General features: G+C 33.1%; 1 protein-coding gene across 1 annotated transcript in view; it reads left to right on the top strand.

Annotated features, from left to right (window-relative positions):
• The window catches only part of SLF1 (SMC5-SMC6 complex localization factor 1), a 60885-nt gene extending 38761 nt beyond the window's left edge, over positions 1-22124 (top strand). Inside the window, exons 14-21 of the mRNA XM_082458031.1 lie at positions 459-624; positions 7114-7261; positions 13725-13870; positions 14825-14988; positions 15777-15910; positions 17813-17905; positions 18314-18496; positions 21141-22124. Coding sequence (XP_082314157.1) covers positions 459-624; positions 7114-7261; positions 13725-13870; positions 14825-14988; positions 15777-15910; positions 17813-17905; positions 18314-18496; positions 21141-21622 — 1516 coding nt within the window. The 3' untranslated portion in view covers positions 21623-22124. The remainder of the gene's footprint in view (positions 1-458; positions 625-7113; positions 7262-13724; positions 13871-14824; positions 14989-15776; positions 15911-17812; positions 17906-18313; positions 18497-21140) is intronic.
• Positions 22125-24052: the final 1928 nt, after the last annotated feature.

Below are 24052 nucleotides of genomic sequence, written 5' to 3'. Positions count from 1 at the left end.
TATGCTTTTTTCCTGTTTCCTTACTTCATATTTTTATTTTTCACTAACTTACACATTTGGATAGGTACGACTGTTTTTATTTTTCAGAATTTGTATATTTTTGAATTCTTTAGTAATTGAATGCTTAAGTAAAAAGCTATACCAGGTTTTAATACTGAATCTATAATATCTGTAAGTTCTGCATATGTTCTAAAACCTGCAGTTGCATTAGTGTGTACTTGTTGATGATTATGTTGAAATGAAGCCATTTAAAAAGTTTTGTCCTTTATTATAACTAGATATTATAATCCTTATATATTAATAGACTTTTATATATTCAGAAATTGCTAGAATTTTTTTGTTTTATGACAAAATATTATGCCTAATAACCATAATGATCAAATTAGCAGATATTATGCCTAGTAACTGTAGTGGTCAAATTGGCATAAAGATATACTTTTCATTCATATTTTTATTAGGTTGTATGACTGGTCAGATTCTCAGAGTCTGAAAATAACAGGAAAGGCAGTTCTTCTTGAAATCTTTTGGTCAGGAAGCGAGACCTCTGGGCTTTTGACCAAACCAGTAAATATGCTTTTGGAGTGGACTATATATTCTCACAAGGAAAAATGCAAGTCTAATGATGTAAGTAGGATTAATTTACAAATGAATATTGGCCTATGGAAGAAAGTACTTCTTTGAAGTATGCGTCTTTTTTCTTCCCTTTATTCTTTGAATTACTTGAAACAAATTAACATGCACCCAAATACATCGTTTTCTACTTCGTTTATCTAATTTTTAGGTAAAAGATTTTTACAGGCTGTTTTCATCATCTCACACTTGGCTGTAGTGCTACATCCACATTTGGACAGTTACTTGACCATTACTGCTAAGAAATCTATAGTTACTTATCACTCTAGATTTTTTTATTTTTGTACATTTTAATTTTTAAGGAACTTGTGATTATAAAAGTTGAGTGAATCCATACAACTTTTTGGTGTACTACTAATAAAAAGTTCCACTTGTTTTTAAAAACACCTTTCTGGATGTTAAGAGTTATTTCCTGAACCATTTCTTCATAAGTAGGTTTTGCTTGTTGTTAGAAATTCAGCATGCAGTGATTTTAGTATTATTATCTATATGAAGGGTAACTGGGAAAATTAAATGCAGAAAATATGTAAAGTGCATAACAACATACTGCTCCACATTTTAGCTGCATAATAAGTGTTAGTCACCTTCTTTTCAAAATGAGCTGTTGGGGACTTTATTGTTTACACTTTTATATTATATCATTAATTTCTGCTCATTTTTAAAAATTCCTTTCTTTTACTTTCTCTTCTATCTTGAATATTTGAATCTTTTTTCTATTTAGTCTTTATTTCTAATATGTACACTTAATATAAATTGCCTTTTGAGTGGAACTTGAGATTCCTTGTGCAAGTTTTGATACTTTAATCTCTGGTGCTCTTATTGTTTTTTTCAAAGTGTTTTTTATTGTCAATTACAAATTCCCCTTTGATCCAAGAAATATTTTAAAAGAGTGTTTTAAAACTTCTAAATGGATGGCTTTTAGTTGTCAGTAGATTTTGTTTGTCTATGCTTTTGTTATTAATATCTAATAGTAAATTATAGTTAAAAAATGAGCCCTATATGATTTCTGCTTTCTGAAATTAACTCAACTTTTCTTTTTGACCTCATATAAGATTAGAGGCCAAAATGTGTTTTCTCTGTTATTCTACATTTTTCTCTATCACCTATTAGGTCAAGCTTAAATGTTTTAATCAACTCCTCTGACTCTACCTTGGGAATTTGTTCTTTTTTTTTTTTTTTTTTTTTTTTTTTACAGTGTCTGCTTTATATACAGTGATGCCTTCTTGTTATTCATGACTGATATATCATCATAATTGCTAGCTAGGTAATATTTTCTTTGGGGATAGAAAACATAGTAGGTGGAGTGGAGACCTCTGCTGTTAAATAGCCATGAAGTCTCTTCTAGCTTAAGGAAAATTCTTACATAGTTTCTCTTCTAATTTATTTCCTCTGATCCTTTTTCGCTCCTCCACTTTTTAAGTTCCAAATGAACTTATGTCGCACCTCCTCTTTGTATCCTCTGTGTATTTTACCCTCTCATCTATATTTTCCATTTTTTTCTATACTCGGAGCATTCTGGATAGTGTTTTCATCCAATTTCTAGTTCACTAGTCTCTTTTCCCCTGTATCTAATATGATAAACATGGCTATTGCATTTTTTATTTTTTGTATTTTTCCCAGTTTTAGACTTTTTCCTTCCAAATTACTGTGATATATTTTTATGGTTTCTGGTTCCCTATGAAGTTTTCAAGGTTTTCTTTTGTCTTTGAACATGGCGATAATAGTTATTTTACAGTCTACGTCTGATTATTCCATATTCGACGTTTTTGTGAGTCTGTTTGTATTTGTTGTTTTTGCTGTTTCATTCTTTCATGTCCTTTATATTCTCTTGCAAGCTAGTTATGCTTGACTGTGTGCCATAAATTGCATTTGAAAAATTATTTGTAGAAATAGTTTGTGGCAAAGACACAGAATATCTTCCTCTAGTGAAAATTTTTGTTGTCTGGTTCAAGGGTTCCTGGATAGTCAAAGTAAAGTACAGGGCCGCAGATACATGTTGTTTTGCTTCTGATTCATGCTTGCTTTGAGACTGAAGCCCTGCAGGGTGTCAGCATATTGGGCATTAGGCCTTGGGCTATGACTTTTATACTCCTTTTTCCCCTAGGCTCCAAAAACCACACTTCTGTATATCAGCTCTTTCTCTGGGGTCAGCAAATGTCCTTAGGGCAAAGTCAGCTAGCTTTGAATGCCTCACTTGGTTTTTACCTTCTCCTAGATCTTGGCTGAGCAATTCCTCTTAACTTTACTGAAGATGTTTTACATATTTTATTCAACATTTTAAGTTTTCTTCTATACGATGGTTTATCTGAATTACTTAGGCCTCCATTATTAGAAACAGAAGCCCTTACTGATTTTTAAAAATTCTGTTTAGGGAGTGTGTGAGGCATTCTTTAAAGAAAACATTCTTTTCAGGGCTCCTTTTTTTTTTTTTTTTTTTTTTAATTGGCATTAAAAAGGGACGATTGTTTCTGGGTATAACTAGATGTCTAAGCTAAAACTGATAAAATCCTGATTATCATCTGCCTTTTTTCTACTGTTTAGACAATCGAATCATTAAGGATAGAAAATATTTCCTCATTAAGGAACATTTCTTTTTTATCCATTTGATTATATAAATGAAATTGCTCTTTTATAATTGAAAACAATAATAAAACTGATGTTTTCACAGTTCTACTAAATCACCAAAGGACTACCACAGATAAGAATCTACTTAGGAAATACTAATGTAAATAGTAACAAATTCATACATATTTAACTTGAAGATTTTTGTTCAGATTTATAAGTAAATTTAACATATTTGTGAAGCAATGTACAATAAATTGTAGCATCAGTTGTAATATGAGAACTGGTTTTAAACTTTGCAAATTAATATTTAACATTTGAATTGCTTAAATTCATATAAACTGTTTTTTTATTGTGGTACTTTATGTGTTAGAATTCATTATTGTACTTAATTAAATCTTTTTGGCAGTTTCCAATTTCAAGAATTCCATGCATGTTCACAGACATCATTTTCTGTACTGTAAAGCATTTGTATCTTGATTTGCTTAGTTGAAGCATTCAATTTAAGTCATTAGCTAAACAGAAGTCCTCAGTTTATGCTAATATTGTTTTGTCATAATGTCAATCAGAAAGTATTGCAGAGTGACACAGTGGCAATGAATTTCATTGTCATAATCTGAGAAAGCTTTGGGCTTTCCTTGGCAAAGAGCAGAGGTGGGATGTGTCAAGGTTATGGAGGAGGTACACATTTTACTAAGCTTGGTGGTTAGTTCTGCTTTTCTTTGTGATGTCCTTAAGTGCTGTTTAACCATAACCCTACAATTATTGGTAGAAATGGAAGCTAGTTTCTGTTTAAAGATAAGGAAATCGAGGCTAAAGAGTATAAGTAACTTATTCAAGATATCACAGCTTCTTAGGGCAAAACCTTGACTAGTGGCCAAGTCTCCACTGCAACATACTTTCTCTTACTTCACATGTCACTGTTTAAAATAGGAAGAGGCACAGTATGTACATTATGTTTGCATCTTTCTGCCAGAGGTACTAGAGGAGCAGTTTGTCATCTATTGCTGTGGGATATTGTGGAAAGCCCTAACCTGGGAGTCAGAGGCCAAGAATCAAGTTTGTTCTGCATTATATACTGGTCAGTTTTTGGAAGATTGCCAGGTTTATAAACTGAAGGTTACTAGTCCTGGTAGATAATAGAGAACCGTATTGACAGAATGTCTCCTAATAGCCTTTACCTATTAGAAGGGAGATCTAAGGTAAATATATGTCATATGTGCAAATCATATCTATCTTTCATTTCTTTGTTAATTCTTAGGGTATTTATGTTCTGTTCTTTCAGCTTTAGCAAACATTTTGGTATTCCAAGAAAGCTTTTCTCTTTTGATGTTTTTTGTGCCATTTTCCCACTAATCCACTTCCAAAGCATATATATCCACGGTGCTAGAAATAGTAGCATTGTTAAGTTACAGTGAGTACAGTCCATAGCACAGTGTCTTGTTCCTATGGTTATAGTGAGTGTCATAGTTAAGAAAGTAGTGTAAAAGGATCCAAGAACCTGATTTGAAAGTATCTTTTTATATAAAAATTTTCTATGATGTATATGTGGTATGTGGTAGGTATGTTTAGCCAATGACACACAGGTAGAATAACTTTGTCAAATTTTTTCTTACCATGGTAAAGGAACTACAGTCTTTCCTTGCAGGTACTGTAAGACGTACCTATCTCTAACTGCTTAATAACAATAATTTCAAGGTGAATTGAATAGTAAGCAATATTGATACTCATTTGTGGTGTCAGGTGCACGTGTACATATATTTGCATCAGGAAAAAGAGAAAGTCTTACCTGGTTGGTTTTATGTTATTTTTACTTGATAGAGTGCTAGATTGTAGTTTATATGAGGCTTAGCTCTATGGGCTAACCTCATCTTCCCTATCCAGAGTCTTAGGACCAGGGAGCTGAAGTAACCCTGATTGAGATGGGGGAATACTTTGAGAAATCAAAATGTAATAGTCTCTTGCTTTCTTCCTGAGAAGTGTCATTGCTGATATTCAGATATACATTATGTTGGAAGGAACATTCTGTGGCATGGATATTGACATGATCATTTGCTAGTTTAAACAGAGGTTTTCATTGTCCCTGTTTTATGTTCTCTTGATAAATTGAACCATGAGAAGTAAAATTGCTCAGAGTGATCATCTACATTTTGGCTTTGCAAAGAATGGAGTTGGCTTCCTGCAAAGTTCGTTGAAGACTGGCTAAGACCCATACTCAAAGGAGTTATTTCTGGTCAGCTGCAAGGCTTGACACCTGTCAGGGTCCAAGGGAGGTGCGGGTATTTCCCCAGCCTGCTGATACGGCCGGTCTTGCTGCTCACTTCCCGTGTCACACAACTACAACTGCAAGGCTTAAACTCAGCCCTCTAATCAAGGCAGGAGAAGGGGTCCTGCTGAGGCCCACTCATGAATCCTGACCTGACAGGATCAGGCTGTGGTCAGGGTTCCATATCTTGGCCCCTGATCATATCAGAAGGGCAGTGCTTCCCTAATCATGCAGCTTAAAATCCCCTTCGTCCCATTCTTCAGAGTCTCTCTCCCACATTCTGATATGCAGCCTTGCCAGAATGCCATGTGCTACCCAACAGTGTGGTAGGGCAAAAGGGGACCGAGGCACCTGTTGAGGACCCTGTCTCTGTGGGTTTTCCCTCAATAAACACTGTTTCAGCGGGCCTGATGTATGTGCTGCTTGACCATTTGTCCTTGTTTGTGCAACAACCCAAAAACAGCACTTCAGTTCTGAAATCATTTAATAGCTTCTTGCGCTAGGAATGACAGCTTAATGAAATGCTGTACATACCTATAAGAACCTTGTCTGCTGAGGGCAGGAGAAATAAATCCTATAGTCACTGAGGGTTCAAAGTGCTGGAGATTTCTCTGTCAGTAATCTCATATCAGGTATAGTATGGGGCAGAACATAGCAGTTATCTATTTGGATATCATAACATTTATTAAAACCCTTTCACATGGCTTCTCCCCAACTGTTAATGTAGTGATTTTTTTCACACATCCAACACGCCTAGACAACAAATACCAAAAATGTAAGAATTTCAACTAGTTTTAATGTCATTGTGGAAAAGTGTTTATGTTTAAATCAAAGGTGTTTAAAAATATTATTTTCACACCTCTTCATCTTCATAGTTTATGGATTAGAAAGATATTTTTAAACACCAGTGTGAAGCATGCTTATTGTAAGTAAGGTTTGTGTGCCTTGCTGTATTTCTTACAGTAGTTTAATAACGTTAATATAGAAATGATGATATAAAAGAATATGTATACTTTTAAAACTGATATCTATACCTCTAAGTTAGGTAATGGTATTTGATATAATTTAATAGTTAAAATTTGATGAGCCGATTTTTTGTTTTTTTTGTTTTTTTGTTTTTTTTACAACAAAGTACAATCTTGCTTGTTAAAGCTTGTATGCATTGTGTTTTTCAAGTCTTTTTCTGGCGAATGCCATTTAGGGAAATGTAAAGGTTAATTTTATACATAAATAGTAGGGGTGGCTAAATCTATCTCTTTTTTTATAGTCATATATTCTTGTTAACAGAAATACTTCCTCATTGTTTTAATGGAATTATTGCCTGAATAAAGCACTTGACACCATTGGATAAAGTTATCTTAAAAGTTTGTTACAAGCTATCCGTATATAAGTCCTGGAAAATTTGTTTTATTAACTGTTTTGTCATACAGATACAGATTTAGATGTAGATATAGAGCAGGGGAGGAAGGAGGGAAGGAAGGAGATGGAGAGAATGGAAAGAGGGAATTAGTTTGCTAGGTTTCTTAAGAATACCTTTTGGCATTAGCATACCCTGTTTTTTTAAATAGCTATGTTTTGCCTCAACAAGTATTCAAAATAATAGAAATAATACATTTCAGTATGTTTTAGTAATATTTTTTCGATCTCAATGTTAGGTCTTCAAACATGAACTAGCTTACTTATTGACTGGAATTCTTGGAGCAGCAATAGATTATTGGATTGTCCTTGGTCTTAAGATGGGTAGAAACGTGATGCGACACATGTCTGATGACTTAGGAAGTTACGTTTCCCTTTCATGTGATGGTAAGTGTGTCTATGTTACATGAGCCTTCTTCCCCGCACACATCATTTATTATTCAAGAATAGTATTTTGATGCTTTCATAAAAATTTAATATTATAGCATGGAAAATAGTACATGGAAATAAATTATTATATATTTATATATAATGTTATTAATGTTTTCCTTAATCCTACAACAAAAAATTAAAATTAAGCCGTTCTGTGAAAGTAAATATTTAGACAAATTTAAAATCAGTTTATTCTCTTTTCATTGAAGAGATAGATTTGCTTTTTTATGTTTGGTGTTTTAGAATCTCACATGGTAGAAACTATTTTCAGTACCTTTAATACTTCTAATCGTTCACCTAGAAAGCATTATCTGTCTGTGATGTTGTCTGCGCCATATGAACAGTTTGTAGGTCTCTTCCTGCATAAATACTTAACAGTATTAAAAAATGAAAATCTTTGGATCAGAATACTTACTATGTTATAAAGCCACTTGGATTAACTTCGGCTATATCACTGGTTAAAACATTTTCCCCCTGTACCTGTTGCTGTGTAATTTTTCGTATTATATAACAAAAAGCTGCCATACTTATTTTCCATTGAGTCTGGCGATCTAACAAATTAGCATGGATGAAGCAAATAAAAGTAATACAAATGTATAATTTTCTCACTCTTCCTCCCCCCTGCGTTATCTAATTTTAAAGTTTCCTCTAAAGTAATAGGAATATTATTTAAGCAATATGATGACAGAACTCATCTTCACATGCTTACCTTATGAAAGGTTCTACCTAACTCTTTTGGGTCTCCAGGCTTCTATAAGATTTTATGTGTACATTCTTTTTTTTTAATATAGTTGATGTACAATATTATGTTTCAGGTGTACTACATGATTTGACATTTGCATACATTAGGAAATGATCACCACCATAAGTCTAGTAACCATCTGTCCACATACAAAGTTATTACAGTGTTATTAACGTTTATGTACATTCTTACACTTCAAAGCCAGTTTAGGGCCCTATGAACCATTTCCTTCTTCCCTCCCTTTCTTCTTTTCTTTCCTTCCTTCCTAAATTTCTAAAATGAACATATTTTAAAGCAAGTGAACTTTTGTGCCTCTCAAATATAAAAGATGATTTTTATATACTTAAAAATATTTTAGACTGCTAAGTAAGTATTCTGTTTTGTTACACATGTGTTTCATTGCATCTTGGTTTTATATAAAAGAAAAAGTTCTTGAATATGCTGTTGATCGCTTTAATACTTTGAAGAGAGATTCTAGAATAGAAATCCAGGCTCTAACTGGGTTCAGGATTTATTCGATGATGCCCTCTGCAAAGAGAGGTCTCTTTTTATAGTACTGAAGTTAGAAGATTTTTATCTAAAGCATTTTATCTTCTTTTTTTCCTCTTTCTTTTTCATTGAGCTGAAGGGTGATTACTGTTCCTTTTGTGAAGTAGCTGTCCTTTGTTGCATGACTTTTTAACATTTCTTAGCTCAAATTCAATCTTCCTTCAGAACCCTTTCTTATCATTTCTTTCCCACCATTCCTACTAGATCTTTTTTTTTCCTTTTTTTCCATTTTAGAAACAGCAGAATTCTGGCATTATTTGCTAGCATGGGAACTAAACATTCAGCTAAAAGGATTCCCTGTTTTCATTCCATAATGAAACTTCTTTGAGTTTGGCGATCCCAGGATAGAATTAGCAGTGCCTTTACAGACTATCAGTGTATTTACATGTGTTGTTTCCAGTGTGTGTTGGTTACCTCTAGGGAAATATAACTTATCTTAGCCAAATGCATGAAATGATGAGCCTTGTGTTAACAAGGTTCTACTACATGTTATGCATCAGCTTTAATGCTTTCTTTAATCATAATCGAATGTCCCTTCACTTTAAAGCAAGGCATTGTTACCCAGTTACTCCCAGTTTTCACAAGTTTCAACTCAATAAATTTGAGCCTGTGACTGACTTAAGCTAAAATTAGACTTTAATGTTACCATTGTAATCCTGTCGACAGACTGAGTGATTACTTTGCTCTCAATATGTTTGATCACTAATATTCAAAACTACAAGAGGTTTATAAACTATATCCCCATTTGAAATGTGTGTTTAAGCCTTTCCTTTCTCTTCTCAAGGCACACACAATTGGTTTCTTAGGCTTCCAATTAAGCCATAGATAGGCAGTTTTAAAAATTTAACATACATATCTAAAAATGGTTCAAATTAATAATCTTCCTAAATTTTTGTTAGTACATCTTGATTTTAAGCCTTTGTCAAGAGATAGAAATCAAGTGAATAGTTTATCCTTAAGAGAGCAGTAGCTTTTCTACAGCTAATATGCAAAGTTAAACTGTGTAATACAGAGCTTGTAGAATAATACACTCATCCCTACAAGTGAACCAGGTGTTCTAATAATGTCCTTTTGGTCAATATTTTGCTCTTTTGATTGAGAACCATTTCTTTTTCTCTGTAGATACTCCATAGTTTGTATGTTTGTTTGTTTGACCATGTCTTTGCATTATTCTTCAGCTCAGTTAAACTATTATTTGCTTTTCCTAAGTCATTAGTAAAGATGTTATAATTTGGCTGTTATATAGCTTCCAGCTGAAGATATTGGTCCATCTTTCTCATTTATGACAAATGAAGTTTTGGTTTTTTTCTAGTCCAAAAGTATAAAATACATATTGTGATACTACTCAGGTTCAGATCTATTGAATTAATTTTAGTTTAGTAAAATTGTTATTGTTAATTGTTTTGTAGAAAATTATGGCAGAAGATATTTCAGTAGATAAGTAAAATTCTTTCTTGTTTCCATCAGATCTCATGTCCAGCAGTCCCACATAGATGCCATTCTCTCTTGTTTCTAAACACTTTGAACAGAAAGAGTTTCCTTATATCCCCTTCTATATTTTAGCATCAAGATCTGAAATTTCTTTTTTGTGCCTAATTGAAATTCCTGATGTATTGGCTTAAAATAGGGGTTGACAAACTTTTTTTGATAAAATACAAGATAGTAAATATTTTTAGCTTTTCAGCTCTACCATCTCTGTCCCAACTACTCAACTCTGCCCTAAGAAAGCAGTGATACACAGTACATAAATCAGCATGGCTGTGTTCCAGTAAAACTTTATTCATAAAAATAGGCAGCAAGACACAGTTTGTCAATCCTTAACTTCAGTTTATTTCTGCTCCTGTTTTCACTGGGAAGAAAACATGTCATCAGAATTTACTATAATATTTTTCACATCTTTAGAGAACTTTAATAAAGCTTCCTTTGCCTTTCTCAGGCTATGTCATTATCTTTTCCTGAGAGTTTTTCCAAACCTTTATTGGCTTTTTTTTTTTACTGTCTATTTTAATCCCTCTCCATGCTTCAGACCTTTTCCAAAAATATACACTTCTATAATTTGACTAATCATGTCAACCAAAATGTTTCTGTTGCCTTCATTTGTTCAACAAATTTTTATTGGCATTCTACCAGGCATTGAGCTAAACACTTCATATACAGTGGAAGAGGGAAACAAAATATGATCCTTGCCTTTTTGGAGCTTTCGGTGGGAGAGGCAGACTGTAATTAAGTTAATGTAAATACATAATTTTAAAATGCTAAGTGCTCCAAATAAGAAAAACTAGGTGTTGAGGTGGATGAACTTATTTTATGTAGAGTGGTCATGGAGAGCAAAACCTGAAGGATAAGTAGGAGTTTGGCAGAGTCAGGGAAATGTATTCCATTCAGAAGACACAACATGTACTAAAACTCGGAGATAGGAAAGAGTTGGGCCTGTTTGAAATCTTTTGATGCCTGGCTGATGACAAGCAGCAAGGAGAAGAGTGGCCACAGTAAAGCCAAAAAAGTAGTAAAGGAGCTTGAGCAGGAACTTCTAAGCCCTATTTAGGGGTTAGAAACCATTTTTAAAAGAGAGTGGCATGATCTAAGTAACTTTTTTAAAAAAGATCATCCTGGCTTGGCTCTCCAGTTATTGCTATCTGCCAGTCATTCCTTCATTTATCTATTAAGTACTAAATGTTTATTCTGTGCAAGCTACTAACCTACTAGCTGTGAGGGCAATAAAAATGATCCTGCCATTGAAGGTCTTAAGTCCAGGGGTTAAGTTTCTTTCTTTCTTTTTTTTTTTTTTTTTTTTTGTTTAACTTTTTATTTTATGTTAGAGTCTAGTTGAGTAACAATGTTGTATTAGTTTCAGGTGTACAGCAAAGTGATTCAGTTTTACATGTACATGTATCTATTCTTTTTCAAATTCTTTTCCCATTTAGGTTGTTACATAATATTGAGCAGAGTTCCCTGTGCTCTACACTAGGTCCTTGTTGGTTATCCATTTTAAATAGAGCAGTGTGTACATGTCAGTCAGGGGTTAAGTTTCTTAAGTTCTCTTGTTCATCTCTTATTGATCATTCCCTTCAAGTGTGTGTTACCTGGTCATATGTGGATCCATTATAGTTTGTATTTGCTATATCTTTAAAGCTACCAAATGTTATTTCTAGGTGAATAACTCCATTTAGAAGTTCCACTGTGGGCTCGTTGCTTTTGAACTGTACAGTACAAGTTATTTCTGCTTTGCTTTTGCCTCTGCTTAGAGTTGATACATAAGATCAGTTGGTTGTAGTAAAGTCTGTGATGATAGATGTGCTTTTTTTTAATGTGTATAACTAGAGATTTAATATTGAAAAGATCTTTTGCTGCTCATCCTTCAGTTTGTTGCTTGCATAGTTTCAGATAATACTAGCAGCCTAGTAGGTTGTAAGTAGTCAGTTGTAACAAAAAGTTGTAAATAACTCCTTTCTTGTTTCCAATTCTTATAAATTATATCTCTGTTGAGGCCATATTTGGACAGGATTGTTTGAATTCAGCAACCATATGTCTGTGTGGGGCTAGGTGGGTCTATTTAACATCTGACTGGAGCCATTTGCCCATATGGCAGTCTGCCACAAGCAAGAACCTCAGATCTCTTTAGTCCAGGCAGTTTCTTTCTTAGCCTGGCCACTGTTTATGTTTGGGACCAGATAATTCTTTATTCTGAGGGGCTGTCCTGTGAACTGTGAATTGTGGGACAGTTGGTAGCATGCCTGGCCTTTGCCTACTGGTTGCCAGTATACTTCTCTCCCCAGTTGTGACAACCACAAATTGCCAAATGTTCCCAGGGGCAAAATTCCTCCTTAAACTGTTGTTCTTCTCCACACCCCACCCCCATCCCACCCCAACTCTCCTTCCCTCATTGAAAGTCAGGCAAGGACTGCAAGGACACCAGAGGCCCTAGCCTTTTGGGAAGGCATCTGAGAAGGACAGGATTTCACTGGGTGTCTGTGAAGTCCGCTCAGCCAAGGGAACTCAGCTCCTGAGTAAAGACTTCAAATTTAAGCTTTATACTGCTTTTAAGTTTATTATTCTGTCCAACTTTTAAAATGTATTTTGACCTGTTATGTTATTTTGCTAATTTTATTGACTTTTTCTAATTCTTTATTCTTCCATTATTTGTAGTTAATTTTAATCTGCCTTATTGTATATCAACTATTTTCATCCTGTTTTGCTTAATTTTAGCTTTTTTAGTATTCTATTGATTGATTGTTTATTCTTTACCATTCCAGTGTATTATCCATTCTGTTACTTAAGCAGAGAGTATTAATAGAGAAATCATAACATTAAATTTACAAGGGAAATAGTCACTTCAGTCCTTTATCACTTTCAATTCATGTATATATTTATGTATTTGCATATTATTGGAGAACTTGAGGATTTTAGAATGAAGAGATTTGAGACTCTTGGTGTGTTTGTTGTTTGTTTGTTTTGTCATTTAAAATTATACTCCTCTCCTCCACTTGGTATAATACAGTGGGTGCAGACTTCTAAGGAAATTCTTATGCATTCTCGTGTCTTACGTTATCCCTCTTCTTTACCTTTCCTCCTTCTCTGCAGTGATAGGATTCATGGATGTTGTCGGGGAAAAATGTCTTCCTATCAGCTCAAGACTGATCAGTGCAAATTAAATACATGTGTGCCCATTTAAAAACCAAGTACCAGTTTTCCAAAGACACAGCCCTATTGTGGGAAGAGATCTTTTTTTTTTTTTTTTTTTTTTTTTTTTTTTTTTTTTTTTTGGAAGAGATCTTTAACATTAATTGGAAAGTATAGTGATAAAAGTCCATGTCTGTCTATCTATTCATATATCATCTATCCATTCATGTGTGTATATATACATATATATAAAATTTCAAGCCTTTTATTTAAAATAATAAAAAGTAATGATTGTTTCAAATGTGAGAACATGTGCCATAAAAATTTCTCTTGAAGGGCAAGGAATAGGAATATTATCTGTTTTTTGTGGTTTAAAATTATGTGGGTGAATCTTACTGGTATAGGAATCATTGTTTGAATGAATAAAGTCCATGAAGGAAATAGTCTATAGGAAGAAATTTTATAAGGTGTAGCAATAACTATATTTACTTCTCTTGTTTTCTATAGACTTTTCTTCACAGGAATTAGAGATTTTTATTTGTTCCTTTTCCTCCTCCTGGCTTCAAATGTTTGTTGCGGAGGCAGTCTTTAAAAAGTTGTGTTTACAGAGTTCCATTAGTATTTCTTCTGAGCCACTGTCTCTTCAGAAAATGGTAAGCACCACTCTATTTTAGTTCTTTTAATTTTTAAGAAGTAAGTTTATTAATTCAATTTTTAAATATTCTTAGTTATTCTAATAAATGGACAGAGCATATTAATCATAAATCTTTCAAACATATATAAAAGCAGGTAGTTTTCTTCCTCAAAATGGAATAATTAGTGAATAGAAATTTTAATTACTTGAGAGTAATTAAGAATTGGTAACAGAATAATTATACAAGAATCTTTATATCACTTGACACAGTACGTAAGATTATTAGACCTTGATCCAGAAACATTCTACATAGTATTTAATGGTATTTAAAAAGCAAAATTTGCAAATGATGCCAAAGGTTATTCCAGTTATCCTATGTATATACACATATAAACTTGATTTGATCCAAGGTTTTCCAGTTTTATCTTGGCTATCTTTAGCCATTATTGATATCTAATATCTCCAGCAGTTTCTTCAACAAATGAGAAATATGCTTGTTAATAATTGGTCAGATTGGGCGAATACTGTTTGCAACAATCCTTGTCTTCAGTACTTTTGCGCTCCTCATTCCGTTTGTTCCAGACTTCTTTTCTGTTGAAGGAAGACATTACCAAAATGGAAATGACAAAATACCAGTTGTACTTAAACCATAAATACTAAAAATAGGCTAATTATAACAATTTGGGCATAAGATTCATCAAAAGAACTTTCCTAAATGAGTGTCAAATCTGAATTCAAAAAACTAATTATTTTGAAGAAGGCATTTTTCTTGTGTATGTCATATTGACTTAATGACATGGAACTAGCAGCTTTCTTAATATTTTAGCATGTTCATGTGAGATAGGGTGGCAACCATAGTGATGAAACCAAGAAAATATAACTAAATTTAATGGTGAAATGAATCAAGTAATTTCTTTTTACTGTTTCCAGGTTTTTGTAGTTGAGAAAGCAATATAATATTATTTTGCAACAGGTATATTCCTATTTGCCAGCTTTGGGGAAAACTGGTGTGCATGGGACTGGAAAGATGCAGATACCAAAGAAAATAGGACCGCGGCCTTGCTTTGAATCTCAGAGGGCTTTAATAATGCTGAATGGTGCTAAACAGAAACAAGTTGAAGGGCTGCCAGAGTTACCGTAAGTGATGCTTATATACCAGCTATGCTTTGTTTTCGAGTGCAGCTCTTCTTCTTAGGCATTTCTTGAACTGTATCTTTATCTGAGATGTTGTCTGAATTATACTGATAGCAGAAAACTCAGTTTTATACCTATAAATGCACATGATCAACATTTTCACTTTCTTTAATTCAAGGTACACACTTTCTTTCTATTAAGTCTTTTTCAAAAGAAATAAAACTCATCAAATTATTGTTCCACACAATTTTTGCGTTGTGATTTAAATTACTACTTGTATATAATATAGATGGGATTTCAGAATGCATCGCCATGTGAGATACTCTGAGTTGTTACAATAGCTCTCCCCAAATGAGAAACCTCCTCTAAAAGTATGCTATATAAAATTCAGAAAACCTGAAATCTTTTTAGGAAGAAGAGGATAGGATTAGAATATGAACATAAGAATAGGGAGTAGGGGCCTGCATTTTGATCTTAGCAGTTTGCTTTAGTCTTTCTGCCAAATATGGTTTACTTGGTCTCGTCTGCTTTACTGGACATTCAATATTCATAAACTTTTTGGTGGGCTGTTGGGTGCAAGGGTAATAAAATGAAAATTAATGCATAAAATTTTTTTCTGTACAGTTGAAATAAATATAAAAATAGAAAGCAGTAAAGATTTGAATGAATAAGGGGGTTTAAATTAAAAGAAGGCTAGTTTTTTTTTTTTTTTTTTTTTAACTCACCATATAATTTGTGCTTCTACGCCTTGGTGAGAAACAAGCTTTCATTATGTCTTACTTTCTTTTCAGAGAGCTGAATCTTGCTAAATGTTCCTCATCATTAAAAAGATTGAAAAAGAAGTCAGAAGGAGAATTGTCGTGTTCCAAGGAGAATTGCCCCTCTTTAGTTACAAAGATAAATTTTCACAAGACTAATTTAAAAGGTATTCCAAATGTCTAAATTAATTTATGCTAGGAACTTTTCCTGGTTGTAGTCAGTATTTGCAAGTTTTACACACTGGCCCTGATGAATGCTTGAACTTAAATATTGGACTAGGTCCAGGAAATACCTTCCTGGAGAGCATATTATTTTGTGAACAGCCATTTATACAAAAAAAAAAAATAAAGTGTTTAATACCTGGTGTAATAGAGTATTCCTCCCTTCTTTTCTCCACCTGCCTTTTCAAATATTAAACACTGTGTAGCTTATGTTGAGCTCATTCCAGACTTGCCTGCCTTACTTTTCTATTCCACCTCAACCTGTGCTGCTTAGGATCAGTGTCTTGTGATTTGAAAGTATAATTCAGTCTTCATCTCTTTCAGTCCTAGACGTTTTGTGAACAAAGAATAAGTAGGCTATGTTACATAGCTGTGTTAAGCATATGGACTCTTTTCTTCCAGGCATTGAGCCCAGACTATGAAATGTGCTTGGCTTTTGGTTCTAACTATACTGGAACCTAAGTACCTAAAGGGATGGAGTAACAAGAATAGTGTTGTAATAATTCACTCTGGCACTTCTTTTACTTAGGTACCCCTTAACTCAAAATTATAAATTACTTCCAAGAGTCTGTATCTGGCCAAAGTAAATTGCTAAGTCTCTTGTTTATGAGCTATATCATGTTTTTAATACAAATATTATCATTATGGCACCAAGCTTTCATCATCTTTCAACATGAGATGAGTTTATAATAGCGTATCACAAATTCAAAATAAGTGCCCGTTTGGCTCAAAATATGAAAAATGTATTAAATGTGTACTCAGATATTAACTTCACAAAACAGTGTCCTTTTTCTTTGTTTATTGTGTCAGAAAGTAAAATGAATATGAATGGCTTTAAGCTGAACAGCAGAAGGAACTGGAGGGAGGAAGAGAATTGAGAAATAGTAGAGAAAAACTTCGAAAGCTTTTCAATGCTTGTTAAAGAAATGTTTTGGTAGAAGTTACAGAGATAATCTGTAAAACTGAACACTGGAAAAATGTGCTACTTAGTATTTTATAGCAGGAAAGAGTTTGATTCAGTATGTATTTCATTTGCTTTCAAAGCAGTTATTATGTTTTTTTAAATTCCCCTTACCTCAAATTATCACTTATATCTCATTAATCTTGCTTACAGCAGAGAGGGATGTATTCAATTTTAGGCAGCAGGCACTAACTGCACCCCTCCTAGAAAAGACTTTGCCATTCTATTTGTCATTCTTGTTCAGCTTTAAATGGTACTAGGGATTTTTTTTCGTGTGTGTGCGTGTGTGTGTGTTTATATTAAGATTCCCCCATTTCTCCTTCTCTGTGCTGCTGTAGCCAAGCCAGACAGCCTATTGAGAAGCAGCAAACCATCTGTTAATGGATTTGAAGTTCTGAATTACACTTGAGTGTGTAGAGGCACTCATGCTTAGCCAGAAACATTCATTTGAATTAAGCTATAAATGCTGTATAAAAAAGAGCCATACATTTAACGTAGGTTCATGAATAAATTTAAGAGAGGGCAATTGCACTTTAAACTTTTATTGCTGCAAAACCCAGTATATTTGGTGTTCTCTGATCATTTGAGGGTTTTACAGCAGGATTGAAACTTCAAGCCTTGAACTAGGGGGAGACAATGCCTGTATTAAGCCTTTGGTAGAATTTCGTTGCTGAATTGCTGATAGAACAGAGAGGCTCTATGGATTGGTGGCGTTCCCTCCCCCCTCTTTTTTTTTTAATGTGAGAGATGTTTAAACCAGTCACAAGGAAAACTCAATAAATAATTTTCTGGCATGGGGCCAGATCTCCTAGTTCATGCCCTTTGATTATTTTCTTTGGCTGATATCTTGTCTTCTCTGGAATAATCTATTAATTTTTTATGGCAGGAGAAACAGCCCTCCATAGAGCTTGCATAAATAACCAAGTGGAGAAATTGATTCTTCTTCTCTCTATGCCAGGAATAGACATCAATGTTAAAGGTAAGTTTTAAATCTTTGTTGTCTAATTCAATGTCTTAATATTTGTGATATTAAATAGTTTAATTTCAGCATTAAGAAAAATCATTTAAGTGTATTTACCTAACATATCTTTAAAGTATTGCTAGTAGCAAAACCAAGAAATCCATCACATATTGATGTATAATAGTGCACAACCATTTTTTGACATCTATATTTTGATCAGATCCCAACATCAATATTTTAAAATAGTTTTTAATTTATTTTTTACAGTTAGAAATATGATTACACCCTAGGCATTTTTATCAAAGCATTCTATTTGTATATGAGGCACTTGGAAAGTCACACTGATAAGGGAAGTAGAATATCAATACTTCACTACCAAAAGTCCTACTTTTGCTGTTTTAAAATTTGCCTTGATTTCTAATTTAGACAATGCTGGCTGGACGCCTTTGCATGAAGCCTGTAACTATGGCAACACAGTATGTGTCCAGGAAATTTTGCAACGTTGTCCAGAGGTAGATCTGCTCACTCAAGTGGACGGGGTGACTCCTTTGCATGATGCACTGTCAAACGGACATGTAGAAATTGGCAAGCTGCTACTCCAGCATGGGGGTGAGTGCATTTATGCTAAATGGGTTATGATAAATTATCCAGTTTTTTGATGAATCCCTTAGAGGTAGAAAGTATTTTATATTTTAAGCACTATAAGGAAAGATGCCTTTATTACATTTTCATGAAAAAGTAAAGATGAAAAGTCTGCTAGAATGTAAGCCCCTTTTATTTACTGAGGATAAAAGCCTTTTCATAACATGTATTTATTTATTGTATTATTAAGCCTTTTTACCTTTGTTACGAGAGTGTATTTTGAATTGGGTGTGTTGGTTTTTATTATTAATCCTTTTACTTAAAGTGTGTAATGTCTGTAAACCAGCCGTTTCTGAAAGCTTATTAATAAATGGATGTAAATGTTCAATTGTGAGTACTTGGGTTTTTCATTCTTGTTTCATTTCCTATATATAACTGCTAATGATTATTCTTTTTTTTAATGAGTCATTTCTTTATAGACTACAAAAAAGACATCCTAGAATAATATCTTTTCTTCATTCACATTTTGTAGTCAATTAATAAGTTAAGCAGGAGGATTTCCAAATGATAATGACTGTTGTGCAGAGGGTATGTGTTGGAAGTAACTTGAGCTTAATATTCATCTACTGCTTTTTCTGCTGATTTCTTATCTGATCTCTGCTTTCAGAACCCTTTTTTCCACCCCCCAACTCAGTGAAATTCTTCTTATATCTGAACTGAATAATATAAATTTTATATCAAAGTGTTCAAAACTGATTTGCGTTTTAAAAGGAAAAACAAAGGAAAAGTGATGACTAGCTTACAATACACAAAGATTTGTATAAATTTCCTATTACTTTTATTTGTACTAAAAATACTGTTGTCTATTTATCCAGTAATTAAAGCTATTTGATTCTGCATGAAAATAAACAGCATATTTTCTTTAGCTGTCTCTTTACTATATATCTATATCTATCTGTCATCTATCTGAGGAAGGCTCTATATCATGGTAGTGTAACATGTTTGGTTATTTATAGTCTTCTCCTGCCCCCTAAAGGCCTTAGTTGTGTCTGTTTTACTTACACCATTTCATAATCAATGTATTTTTCAGTTCTTATACTTTTTTTAGTATTATATGTTTACAAAACCATACCGTTACATCTCCTAAGTGTTTTAGTTTTCTACTTAACTATGTATGTGACATTCCAAGCCAATATTTGGCTTTGCTTCAAGTGGTCTAAGTGATGGAAAAGCCATTATTGTATTAAGTCCAACTTTTCAGAAGAAGAAGGCATTATACTAACCAATGTGAATTTTTTTAGGACCTTTGGTGAAGAATAGTAAATTGATGAGTTCTTTGTCCTAAGAGAGGAAATCTACTTGTATTTGCATTTATCAAGGTCCTTCGGCCATCATCCAGACTTCTCTTTGCCTTAGGTATAATCTGAGTTTGGACCTGTCAAATGGTTTGACACCATCATTGTAGAAACTATATTATCTCTTCATTGTGAGTCGCTCAGTATTGAGAGCAATAATTTAAATTATGTTTCTAAAACCTTTGTTTACTTTTGGTATCTTGTGTTCATAATTTTGTTGTATTTTCTCTTTTAAACAGGAATTAACTTGAAACATTTTTTTTGAAATATCAACATAATGAAAATAAATCTAATTTTGATTTAGAATTTTTTCCATAAATTATACATTAATCGTATGTCATTACTGGTTGATCTTTTACATTAAATACATTTTATATCTAGGCCACTACATGTGTCTCATCAGATTCATCATTAAGAGTTTTAGCAGCTATGATCTGTAATCTCTCTGACAATAAGATCTGTGTTGTATGGTAGAATCTTCTGATTATGTCTGCTAGTACTCAAACCTTTATATCCCTTATAACATTTTTATGGCAAAGTACATAAATAATTATAGGACTTGACTGGCAGAGGTGCGAAGTACTCCTGTACTTTCCTGTGTGACCAAATACTGAGTCATTGTTATTTTGCCCCTCTCATATCATCCTTAACTACCCAGGGGATAAACTGTATCTTCAGTACTTTCTTAGTAGATGGTTAGATGGGTGTAGCTAGCATAGATGGATGAAATCTGAGTTTGTCCCAGAGCAGGTAATATTTACTTTTTGTGAATCAGTTACCTATACTAAAAATTGAACGTAAGCAAGGATAATGAAAAACGTGTTCTGTGTCTGGGCAAAGTTTTGCAGTCTGCACTGCTACCATTGCCTATTAGCAATGGAAGGGGTCAGTACTTTTTCCGCTTGGTGATATTATGAAATACCTTTAAGGCTTTTACACAGAATTTAAGGTAAATGTATTTTTTTAAATTTCCTCCAGGAACACTGATATTCTTATTTGAAGATGACAACTTATAAAGTTTTATCAAAGTTTTTTTTTTTTAATTTATAACCATATATGTTATTTATTGAACTAAGGCATGTGCTTTTAGGCAAACCTGATTAGGCAATTGACTAGATTTTTTTTTTTTTTCTAATGCACCTTTATTAGTCAGTTAGTATATAGAGCCAGTTAATTATGTCAATATGAATTACTACAAAATATGACTGTAAACTGAGCCCTGGATCCTTTGGGGAAAAAAGGAGAGAGAAAATGGCTGTTACACTGCCAAAATAAGAATGTTTAACTCTTAACATTTTGCATGTTCTTTTTCACAGGCCCAGTGCTTCTGCAGCAGAGGAACTCTAAGGGGGAATTGCCCTTGGATTATGTGGTATCATCTCAAGTCAAGGAAGAACTGTTTGCTATCACAAAAATAGAAGATACAGTGGAGAACTTTCATGCACAAGCAGAGAAACATTTTTACCACCAGCAACTTGAATTTGGCTCATTTTTACTTAGTAGGATGTTGCTAAATTTTTGTTCAGTTTTTGGTTTGTCTTCAGAGCTCTTCTTAGCTTTCAGAGGATTAACTCATCTAAATGAGCTGCTTATACCTTGTCAGAATTATAAGGAAACCACTAGTGCTCGTACTGACTGGTTATTGGATCTTTATGCTAGAAATATAAAGACATTGCAGAAACTCCCAAATATTCTTAAGGAACTCCCTGAGAATTTAAAAGCGTGTCCTGGAGTACACACTGAGGCCTTATTGGTGACATTGGAAATGATGTGTCGGTCGGTCACTGAGTTTTCATGATGATGCCAGAAAATATGGGTCAGCTTTCTAAACCTGCTCAGCTTGCTTTGTCATTTATTAGGGACTTCATAGCTTATTAACAATTATAATTTCGTTTATTTATTGACAGAATTTGCAGCCTTGCTGAATCTTAAAAGCACTTAAAGAACTTATCCAAAGCTATAGTATAGGCTTCTTTTTCCAGTGTGTAAAATTTAACTCAAAAGTAAAAATTAGTTTTGTTTGATATACATTGCTTTTATTAATCGTTATTATTTTTTGTTCTAAAAGTCATATTATTTATTTATATTGTACATGTAAAATTTTTTAATTTAAATATTTTTTCAAATCAAAATGTAATGTCCTCTCTTCTAGGTGTTCTGGGTCTTAGCATCATGGCAAGAATATTCATGCAAATGTGCACCTATCAACATGTAGCTCCCTGTTTCTTCTCTGTAGGCTGTTGGAATAAAATACTCAGTTTTATGTGTTTCTAAAATAAACATTTCACAATTCACAATAATATATTCTTTTGGTTTTTAAATTTAGTAAATGTGCTAATAGTTTGATCCCTTGATCTATTTTATTTTAGCAGTTCCTATAGAAAGTGTATTTTTACTCCATGTAACCACTATTCTGTAAGTGAAAACATTTTGCTTCATAATGTTTTATTAAATATTAAGATTATAAATGACAACAAAGTAAAGGATTTGAGATTATCTAAAATCTTAATGTACAGTATGAACTTACAGAGTAGTAACATTTCAATTTGCAGTTTTTCCTAATAGTAATTTGTAGTAAAACTTAAAGGATATGGATAATAATTACTTTTGAAACTGGAGTTGCTTTTACTAGTGGGAATAAGTTACATTGTGATACAGCTGGAAAAGAAACATTAGAACTTCCATTTCGATTTTATGTTGCTAAAGTGATGATCTCACAGCAATTAATCTGCCAAAGAAGCACACTTTAGTTTTATTTTGGAAATAGATCTTTTAGCAGGATACAAATGCTGAGAGTCTTATTACTGGGTTTACAGTCTAAACTAAAAATTGCTACATTAGTTTATCAGCTCTGAATAAAAGTCAAGTTTTTTTCCTACATTTTTAAATCAGTAATTTTTTACACATACTGTTAAGAAGTATTAGTCGTTTCTAGTTAGCCTTCAAATGTGACGTCATACAACTCTCTTTTGATATTTATTGACACTTGCCAAAATATCAGAGAAAACATGACTAAGGAACATTATAATGCTCATAGAGAGTAAAGCGCTTCCCCAGATGATGTGTAAGAACATTTTTATTCCAAAGAGTAGCCACTTTACGTCACTTGTGAAGGCATGTGGAATAACATTTGCTTGGTAAACTAACAAAAACATAGACTTCGACATCAGACAGACATAGTTTCAAATCCTTGTGTAATTTCTTACTAACTGAACTACAAAGCAAGTTCCTTTCTGAGCTTTGGTTTTCTTACCTGTCAAGTGGAAATAACACCAGGTATCTTGGTCATGATAGAATTAAGTTATTAGCCGTTCACCTTATATGGCACTTAATAAACGTGACTTCCTTTTGCATTCTTAACTCCTCTTTTTAGTTATAACGAATCATTTAGATAGTAATTTCTTAAGTTGCTAATAATTCTAAGTTAATGAGATAATTAACTGCTAAGAAAAAGTAGATAATTAACTGCTAAGAAAAAGTAGTTTTCTAAATTAAATGTTCGCAAGAAATATTCATTTAGTTGCAATTAGTATTAATATTTCATAACTGTTCTGTCTGCCAATTTCTACAAGCCATGCTGACATGAAATATTAAACACTCAAATGCCATTGAAGTCTCTGCCTCAAGAAGGTGTCATTGCAGTTTGTACTTCTTCAAAAGTATAACTTGGCAAACAGATTACTGCTTTGTGGCCTAGTTAAAAATACCAATAAATGTATATGAATTTAAACCTGCAATAAGAAACTTTATTTCCCATATTACTTTTTATATTTTATTTTAGAAAATATAATAATTGCCTCAAATTTATTTTAGATATAGAGAAAGTGGAAATTTTAATAGATAAAATTCATAGACTTTCTGACCCCTGGCATTTTAGCTGTAGGCATCTCAAAGTTGCAGCCACTGAAGAGAAGAGAAGGCTGGGTAATGCTATTTATCATTGTGCTCTGCCAGATTTCATATCATAGTTCAATGGAGTTGTTTTTTTAAAAAAAAAAAAAGAAAAAAAAGGCCTATGAAAGCCCTTATTACAATAGAAAATAAAGCTTGGAAGGAGGTTTCTGAGCTGTTAAGATTCAGCTTTCTCCATGTGTAATCCCCACAAATATTTGGAATATAAAAGATTTTAGAATGTTTCCTGGCAGCTTTTTAGGAACGGTCTCTGTGAAGTTTTCGAGCTTACTAGTTCTTAATTTCCCTACACATAATAAAGTGGTCCAAGTATATA

Source organism: Balaenoptera physalus (assembly GCF_965194825.1).
Source record: "Balaenoptera physalus genome assembly, chromosome: 3".
Taxonomy (NCBI): domain Eukaryota; kingdom Metazoa; phylum Chordata; class Mammalia; order Artiodactyla; family Balaenopteridae; genus Balaenoptera; species Balaenoptera physalus.
Note: the sequence above shows the minus strand (reverse complement) of the source record. Positions and strands in the feature narration are given on the sequence as shown.